The sequence below is a fragment of the Gigantopelta aegis genome, chromosome 12 (assembly GCF_016097555.1).
Source record: "Gigantopelta aegis isolate Gae_Host chromosome 12, Gae_host_genome, whole genome shotgun sequence".
Lineage (NCBI taxonomy): Eukaryota > Metazoa > Mollusca > Gastropoda > Neomphalida > Peltospiridae > Gigantopelta > Gigantopelta aegis.
Genome location: NC_054710.1, coordinates 29,707,447 through 29,717,408, shown reverse-complemented (window position 1 = coordinate 29,717,408; position 9,962 = coordinate 29,707,447). Strand labels below are relative to the sequence as shown.

Here is a 9,962-nt window from a genome sequence, read left to right as displayed (position 1 = left end):
GAGAGGAAACACGCTACCTTTGTTTCTATTAGTAGCAAGGGATGTTTTATTTGCACTATCAAACAGACAGGATAGCACATACCACGGCCTTTGATATACCAGTCGTGGTGCACTGGCTGTAACGAGAAATAGCCCAATGGGCCCACCGACGGGGATCGATCCCACACCACTCAACAGCGCACCAAGCGAGCGCTTTACCACTGGGCTACTGAATTGATGAACTATTTCTCGCTCCAGCCAGTGCACCACGACTGGTACATCAAAGGCTGTGGCATGTGCGATCCTGTCTATGCGATGGTGCATATAAATGATCTCTTGCTGCTAATCGAAAAGAGTAGCCCATGAAGTGGCAACAGCGAGTTTTCTTCCTCAATATCTGTGTGGTCCTTAATTATATGTCCGACGCCATATAACCGTAAATAAAATGTGTTGAGTGCGTCGCTAAATAAACCATTTCTTTCTTTCTTTCTGAATTGATTAACGACACCACTAAAACGCGGGAAAGATTTTATACGACCCAAGCGCCTCTGTCGAGTGTTCCACTGACTGAGCTAAAAGCAACCTAATTAAAGAGAGAAATCGACAAAACTACTCCACTAAAACAATTTGTTTTCACCCAAGAAACATTAAAGGGTTTTTTGTTTGCTTGTTGTTTGTTTGTTTTTTGTTTTGTTTTTTGTTGTTGTTTTTTGGTTTGGTTTGGTTTGTTTTTTTTTTTTTTTTTTTTTTCAAAAAAAAAACGTTACTGGCCACTGTGGTGTCAGGGTTAATACTGATAGGTACTGGGTTCGCAACCCGGTACTGACATTAACATTAAACATTAAAGGGTTTTAGTTTGTTTGTTTTTGTTTGTTTTTTGTTGTTTCGTTTTTTTTCTGTGACGGGGGGGGGGGGGGGGGGGGGGAACAATGTTACTGGCTCCTGTGGTGTCGTGGTTAATGCTGGTAGGTACTGGGTTTGCAGCCCGGTACTGGCACCCACCTTGAGCGAGTTTTAACGGCTCAAAGGATAGGTGAAGGACCACATCACCGACTTCTAATCACTAACGCTCTATCCTGAACAGACACTCCAGATAGCGGTGGTTTGTGTGTCCAGGACAACGTACTTGAATCTTAAATGGATATAAGCACGAACATAGGTTGAAATGAATGAATGAATCTAAAATTTCGCCGACTGTGCGGGTTTTAAGAACTTTATAGGCTGGATGTATTGGGTTCGAATCCCATACCGGCTCCCACCCAGAGCGAGTTTAACGACTCAGTGGATAAGTGTAAAGTCTCTACACCGACTTCTCTCTCACTAACTACTAACAACTAACAGAGTGTCCAGATAGCTAAGGTGTGTGTGCAGGACAGCGTGATTGAACCTTATTTGGATATCAGAACAAAAATAAATATAAACAAACAAGAAAACAAACATCAAAATCACTCAACCGATAAATATTTTGGGAAACTTTACACTTCGGGGGAAGGGTTCTCCCCCAACACCCTCTCCCAGAACCCGCGCCTAACTTACCGACGGTTTGTTCGTGTAGTAGTAGAGGAATCCCGCGCGCACGTCTGACGTCATGGCTCTGACCCCGCGTATACCGGACACAGTCCTGAGGTGGTCGTTATCGGGAATCTCGGCGAAATTCTTTCTTATGGCAAATATGCCAGTCGCTGACGTCACCAACAGAACACCTTCGTCGAGTGGGGTCCTAGGGATGGGAGGCTTGCTGACCCGCCCTGTGGAAACACACTAAGGTAATAAGTGTGGGTAGGGAGTGGGGGGGGGGGGGGCTCAGGAGTGGCTGCAGGATTTTTCTATGGAGAGGGTCTGATCTCAACACCCTAAGGTATTCTAAAGTACGCTAATATTCAAGATTTGTGTAGTACTTTGAAGTTCGCGGTGGCGGGGTGGGGGGGGGGGGGGGACGGGGTGCGCATTCCAGCACTTCCTGGATCCGCGCCTGGGGCTGCAGCTACATATTAGTTTGGTTTTTAACAGGGGAAAAGGGCCATGCATTATTTTCGGAAATAAGGTAAGACTGTCCTTCCCCTCCTCCCCCTCCGCTCCTCTTTTGATATCTATGTAAATATTCAGTGTATCTGTGATGGAATTGTCTTACTTTCGTAAATTCTGCGGAGAGAGAGAGAGAGAGAGAGAGAGAGAGAGAGAGAGAGAGAGAGAGAGAGAGAGAGAGAGAGAGAGAGAGAGAGAGAGAGATTAAATGTATTGCTTTAATATGATTTTAGTACTTATATTCAATTCAGAGAGAGAGAAGACAGAAAGAGAGAGAGCGAGAGAGAAGACAGAAAGAGAGAGAGCGAGAGAGAGAGATAGACAGACAAACAGACACACAAACACACAGACAGAAACATACAGGAGGAAGGGAGAGGAGAAAAAAGAAAGGAGGAGAGAGAGAGAGAGGAGAGAGAGAGAGTAGAGAGAGAGAGAGAGAGAGAGGGAGAGAGAGGGGGGGGCAAGGGAGAGAGAGGGAAAAGAGAAACAGACAGAGACATACAGACATATATACAGACACATACAGGGGGAGGGAGGGGGAGAGAGAGAGAGAGAGAGAGAGAGAGAGAGAGAGAGAGAGAGGAGAGAGAGAGAGAGAGAGAGGGGGGGGGAGAGACAGAGACAGAGACAGACAGACAGACAGAAAGACAAACATACAGATAGATAGATAGAGACAGAAAGGTTAAATGTGTAACCTTTGAAGCGTTTTTGCTTTTGTCCAGAGACCACTTTAATTCCTTGTAGATTTCCCCCGTACTGGTGCTCCACCGCTGTAGAGGAATTGACGTTGTAGAGAATCAGTGAGCTTTTGACTCGGTCAGTGGCAAGGACAAAACCCTGTGAAACACGGACGTGTATTTATGTAGCAGGTAACAGTATAAAGAAAAGGAATCTTGGTTTAATGACACCTCAGTATTTTAAAACTACGATTATTAGGTGCCAAAGAAATAGGTACTTTGACAACTGAGCGAAACAAACACACAGATAGAGAGAGAGCCAGAGAGAGAGAGAGAGAGAGAGAGAGAGAGAGAGAGAGAGAGAGAGAGAGAGAGAGAGAGAGAGAGAGAGAGAGAGAGAGAGAGAGAGAGCCAGAGAGAGAGAGAGAGAGAGACAGAGAGAGACAGAGACAGAGACAGAGAGACAGACAGAGTGAGAGGCAGTAAGAGAAAGAGTGGGTGGTAAGGGAGTGAGAGAAAGAAAGAGATATGGAGGGAAAGAAAAGAAAGAAAGAAATGTTTTATTTAACGACGCACTCAACACATTTGATTTACGGTTATATGGCGTCAGACATATGGTTAAGGACCACACAGATTTTGAGAGGAAACCCGCTGTCGCCACTACATGGGCTACTCTTCCGATTAGCAGCAAGGGATCTTTTATTTGCGCTTCCCAAAGGCAGGATAGCACAAACCGTGGCCTTTGTTGAACCAGTTATGGATCACTGGTCGGTGCAAGTGGTTTACACCTACCCATTGAGCCTTGCGGAGCACTCACTCAGGGTTTGGAGTCGGTTTCTGGATTAAAAATCCCATGCCTCCACTGCGATCCGAACCCTGTACCTACCAGCCTGTAGACCGATGGCCTGCCACGACGCCACCGAGGCCGGTCAGATATGGAGGGAGACGGGAGAGATGTAGGGACAGAGCTAGAAATAGGGCAAAGGGGGAGAGGGGGGGGGGCAGGGAGGGTGAGATAGAGGAAACACGCTTTTGTCACCTAAAGGAACAAATGATCTTTTCATGCACTTTTTCATAGCAGAAGAGTACTGTACATACCACGGCTATTGATATAGCAATGGTAGGGCATTGTTTAGAAAATTAAATCAAAAATTACTTCTCTCTGAACAAAAATTGTTTATTACTTGTAACATATTTTCTATCACATATATTGATCTTAGTCATATACATGTCAATCAATCAAATTCTTTTTTCTTTCTTTTTTTCTTTTCTTTTTTTTTACTGACCTCGAACACATCAAGGTCAAAAAGCCGCCTGTTCGGAAATGACGTAATGACCTTCCAGCGTTGACCCTGGAGATCACATGACACTATGACACTTGATCCAGATGTCCAGTCAATCCAATACAATCTGTAATATATAACAGCAAGACTATCTTTCAGTCAAGTAGCGGGGGAGGAGGGGGGGGGCAGAGGGGCCCGGGGCCCCCAATAATTTTACATCTCGACTGAATGTAAAAGTTGTAGCGAGGATAACGGATCGAGATTAACGGCAAGAATCATGCCTCCGAACCCCTCAAATAACTCATTTAATTGCCCCCCTCCTCCTCCCCCCCCCCCCCATTAATGTCCACCATGCTACGGGCCTGTGTTTTAAACTCAGTTATAATAGCCACCACAAGAAATATAACGCCAAGAGAAACAGTCACACGGACATAGATTAACATACACATACATACATACATAGGCAGAAAGACAGACAGACAGACAGACAGACAAACAGACAGACAGACAAACAAAAACAGACAGACAGACAGACAGACAGACAAACTGTGTGTAATTTATGTGTATGTTGGAGTCAGTAAAACCAGGGGTAAGTGCAGCCAGCCGTTTGCTAGACTGGTTTTTACGCTACACATTAAACGAAATGACCACTTCGGGAACCAGTCTAGTTTGCAAACGTTTAGCGAAAACCAGCTGGCTGAACGTAGGCCCGATATCAGATTTTCACGACGAAAGTAATAAATAAAAAAAAGAAAAGAAAAGAAAGAAGAAAGAAAGAAAGATAGATAGAAAGAAAGAATAAAAGAAAGAAAGATAGAAAGAAAGAAAGAAATAATAAGAAAAGAAAGAAAGAAAGAAAGAAAGAATAAATAAAGAAAAGACAAATATTAAAATAAAATAAAAAATCTCTCCACCATCGAACCCCCCCCCCCCCCTCTCTTTTCCCCACTATTAAAAAGTTCCAAGCAGTTAAATAGAAATTGTTTCACCTGTTGCCGGGGTAGCTGATGGACAAACTAGAGGGCGCTGTCACGTTGTCCAGAAGTGTAGACCGGTTTCTTCCGTCCAGACTGGCTACCTGTAGTCGGTGAGTGTCCAGCCAAAACATTAGCCTGTTGAATACAGATTTAATATTCTAAACGTTTGTTTTTGTTTAATCATCGGCTATTGAATGTCAAACATTTGGTAATTTTGATAAAGAGGAGAGGAAACCTGCTAAAAAAAAATTCCATTGATAGCAAGGGATATGGACCATCCCACAGACAGGACAGAACATACCACGTTCTTTTGTATACCTGTTGTCAACACATTTTATTTACGGTTATATGGCATCGGACATATGGTTAAGGACCACACAGATATTGAGAGAGCAAACCCGTTGTTGCCACTTCATGGGCTACTTTTTTCGATTAGCAGCAAGGGATCTTTTTATATGCACCATCCCAGAGACAGGATAGTACACACCACGGTCTTTGTTACACCAGTTGTGGAACACTGGCTCGAACGAGAAATAGCCCAATGCGTCCACCGACGGGGATCGATCCTAGACCGACCGCTCATCAAGCGAACGAGGTCATGGATGAAAGACTGAGACGGGTGAAAACACCAATGAGTTCACCATGGAGTTTCGGTCAGAGGGGGACATGAGGGCTGTGGTATGTGCTGTCATGTTAGTAAAAAAATTGCATTTAGAAGTTCACCTGTTGATATATTTTTCCTCTAAAGACGTGTCACAATTTGAAACTCAATAGCCGATGATTATTTAAGCAGTGGTCTCTAGTAGTATCGTTAAACAAACATTCCTTTCATTTCCTGAAAGCAGACGATACCACCCCTCGTCGACGCAGGTTTAGTAGCAGACGCCTCCCTCTTAAGTGCAAGATGAATCCAATTAAAGAAGCATTATTCCCTTACTTCAATATTGATCTCCCTACTGTCAACGAAAGCTTTGAAATTCATTCTATTTACTTTTATTACATGACACGCAGCTAAACATACAATGGGGAGATGGAAATATGGTTGTTGAAAGAGTTTAATAGACCAGAAACATCGATAACAGTTACTATTCGCCTTAGCGAGATATAACGAGATTGAAAACGAGATCTAGCGTGAAAGGAGATAACTCTAGTTAATTATTCCACGATTGGCGCCAATTCTCCGTTACACAAGCATAATATCGGGAGTTCAGAACTGACATGATCTCGTTTCAAGACTGACATGCGTTCAGCATTATAGATTACTACGTTTCATAGATGCTGAATTGTCTGAAAGGAGTGTGGAAGTGGTGCAGTAAACAAGATAGTTTTTTTGCATACCACACCAGTGTATTTCCAGTGGCGGATCCACAAATCCATGGGGGGTAATGTCATGATATGTTGTATTCTTCGTCGTAGAAAACTGAAATATATATATATATATGTGTGTGTCTACGATGAAGAATACATATCATGACATTACCCCCCCCCCATGGATTTTCTGGATCCGCCACATGTGTGCATATATGTGTGTGTGTGTGTGTATATATATAGATATATATATATATATATATATATATATATATATATATAATGTGTGTGTGTGTGTGTGTGTGTGTCTGTCTGTGTGTGTCTGTGTGTGTGTGTTTCTGTGTGTGTGTGTGTGTGTATAGACACACAGACACACAGAGAGAGAGAGAGAGAGAGAGAGAGAGAGAGAGAGAGAGAGAGAGAGAGAGAGAGATGTATTGCTTTAATATGATTTTAGTACTTATATTCAATTCAGGTTCAAGCACGCATGCAAGACAGGCTTATTCCATTATGTCAGCCCATGCGGAATAAATCGGTCTTGCATAACCACGTGACGCATGGGTGTAACATTCTCTTTGAGAATGGCCAATACAGCACAAAATTGAAGTTTTGAGTAAAATTCAGTATCCGTAAAATTCTGTGATATTTGTGTTTTTGCACAGTTCTTTACACTGTTTTTGTTTAAGTCTTGAATTTTTATATTGATGTTGATCATCACTTTATTTATTTGCATTTACCATAGTTTGACACCCAATAACCGATGTATTTTTCGTGCTGGGGTGTCGTTAAACATTCATTCATTCATTAATTCATTCTATTGTTTGAGCTGATATTAACATTGGGTGACGTCACGTAAACTGCAAAATAACGCAAGCAATATATGTGTGTGTGTGTCTCTCTCTGTGTGTGTGTGTGTGTGTGTGTGTGTGTCTCGAAATTTTGGGGGCACCTCCACCACCCCCTTAAATCCGCCACTAATTTAATTTTCATCCAGAACAGAGGGTTAGCTGATAGTGATTAGGGCGGGACGTAGTCCGGTGGTAAAGCGTTCGTTTGATGCACGGTCGGTCTAGGATCGATCCTCGTCAGTGGGCTATTTTTCGCTCCAGCTAGTGCACCACGATTGATATATCAAAGGCCGTGGTATGTGCTATCCTGTCTATGGGATGGTGCATATAAAAGATCCCTTGCTGCTAATCGAAAAGTGTAGCCCATGAAGTAGCGACAGCGGATTTCCTCCCTCAATATATATGTGGTCCTTAACTATATGTCCGACGCCATACAACCGTAAATAAAATGTTTTGAGTGCGTCGTTAAATAAAATATCTCCTTCCTTGTTAGTGGTTAGTGAGAGAGAAATCGGTGTAGTGGTCTTACAACACCCACTGAGTCTGAGTGGAAGCCGGTGCCAGGAGGTGAACCCAATACCTAGCAGCCTTTATCAGATATTATGTTGGATATCAATTCTGGAAGGAAGGAAGGAATTGCTTTATATAACGACGCACTCAACACATTTTTGTTTACGGTTATATGGCGTCGGACATATGGTTGAGGACCATACAGATATTGAAGGAATAAAATGTTTTATTTAACGACGCACTCAACACATTTTATTTACGGTTATACGGCGTCGGACATATGGTTAAAGACCACACAGATATTGAAGGAAGAAAATGTTTTATTTAACGACGCACTCAACACATTTTATTTACGGTTATACGGCGTCGGACATATGGTTAAGGACCAAACATATATTGAAGGAAGGAAATGTTTTATCTAACGACGCACTCAACACATTTTATTTACGGTTATACGGCGTCGGACATATAGTTAAGGACCACACAGATATTGAAGGAAGAAAATGTTTTATTTACGACGCAACTCAAACACGCGGTTTCTACTCGGACACATTTTAGTTTTTACAGATATTGAAAGGAGAAAATGTTTTATTTAACGACGCACTCAACACATTTTATTTACGGTTATACGGCGTCGGACATATGGTTAAGGACCAAACATATATTGGAGGAAGGAAATGTTTTATCTAACGACGCACTCAACACATTTTATTTACGGTTATACGGCGTCGGACATATGGTTAAGGACCAAACAGATATGAAGGAAGAAAATGTTTATGAACGAACGCATCCAACACATTTTATTTACGGTTATACGGCGTCGGACATATGGTTAAGGACCAAACAGATATTGAAGGAAGGAAATGTTTTATCTAACGACACACTCAACAAATTTTATTTACGGTTATATGGCGTCGAACATATGGTTAATGACCACACATAATGATATTGAGAGAGGAAATCCGGTGTCGCCACTTCATGGGCTACTCTTTTGGATTAGCAGCAAGGAATCTTTTATATGCACCATCCGACAGGAAGGATAGTACATACCACGGCCTTTGTTACACCTATTGTGGAGAACTGGCTGGAACGAGAAATAGCCCAATAGGCACACCGCCGGGAATCGATCCTATATTGATCGCGCATCAGAAGATCACTTTTGAGGCTTGTGATTGGTTGTTACGAGATCATGACCCAAGTGTCCAAAACAACCATAAACTTGTACACTTACAACTTAATATTCAGGGGTGGGGGAGGGGGGGTGGGGGGTGGGGGGTCAGACTTTTTTCCGTTAAATTTCATTTTAAAACTAAAATAATATGAAACTAATGTTTGTTAAAAATAGAATACACCGGTGCCCGTTGGAGATGATTTATGTTTCAACTCGTGCTTTCCAAGCTCATGTAACTCGTTTTCGCTCGTTAGATACATTTGGTCACCACTCATAAGATAATTATAATTCGTCTCCAACGTGTGTACTACTCACAATAATTGTCTATTTATGGTAACAACTAGATTATTGTTGAATGTTCCACTGAGTACGCACCCTTTGTTAACATGCAAGGCGATGCCGCTCGGGTTATCTACGTCATTACTGATGACAGCCACGTGACGCGAGGGGGTGTTTCCTTTTCCGGCTGTCATGAAGATCATGTTGTATGACGAATCCGTCCAGTAGACGTCGCCGTTGATCCAGTTGACAGCAATTCCTTAAAAGCACAGCTTTGACCTATACACACTTTTCAAATATCTGTCAGTGTTGCCATAACAGAAATAAACATTTAATGTATACTCTTCAAAAAAGTAGGGGAACCTGAAATATTAATGTCAATATCAACTATTAGACCGAACATACGTTTTGACCACAGACTTCCAAGTAAAGAACGTTCATGTCTGTTTATCAACACACCGAAACACATTTCATAGGTTGCACGTGCATTACGCAGTTGCCCAGTACACGTGCGTGGGGTGTCATTCTCGATTTTGACAATTTCCAGGAAGGTCCATTAATCACTGTGGAACATTATTTCTGTCAATGTTTTGGGTTTTTTTGTTTGTTTTTTATTCTGTTGATCATACAGTTGTTATTGTTTTGTTTTTAGTAAATTTTATTGTTTGAATTTGCGATTTACTGATAAAAGAACGTCAACTTCAAATGAATGAATGATATAAGCACGAAAATAACTATATATCAATGAACAGGCAAATGTTTAGTGCAGGCAAGAAAGTTAGTAATCAGGGCCCCAGTTCCACGAAGCGATCTTAGCGCTAAGATCACCTTAAGTGTATACGGTAGTTATGCACTTAAGTTGATCTTAGGGCTAAGATCGACTCGTGGAACGGGACCCAGGTATT

At 42.1% G+C, this 9,962-nt stretch overlaps 1 protein-coding gene across 1 annotated transcript in view; it reads right to left on the bottom strand.

Moving 5' to 3' along the window:
- Positions 1-3,839: 3,839 nt before the first annotated feature.
- LOC121386898 (pro-epidermal growth factor-like) overlaps positions 3,840-9,962 on the bottom strand; it is a 21,537-nt gene continuing 15,414 nt past the window's right edge. The window contains exons 5-7 of the mRNA XM_041517940.1: positions 9,154-9,316; positions 4,954-5,076; positions 3,840-4,091 (exon numbers count right to left, since the gene is read on the bottom strand). Coding sequence (XP_041373874.1) covers positions 3,917-4,091; positions 4,954-5,076; positions 9,154-9,316 — 461 coding nt within the window. The 3' untranslated portion in view covers positions 3,840-3,916. The remainder of the gene's footprint in view (positions 4,092-4,953; positions 5,077-9,153; positions 9,317-9,962) is intronic.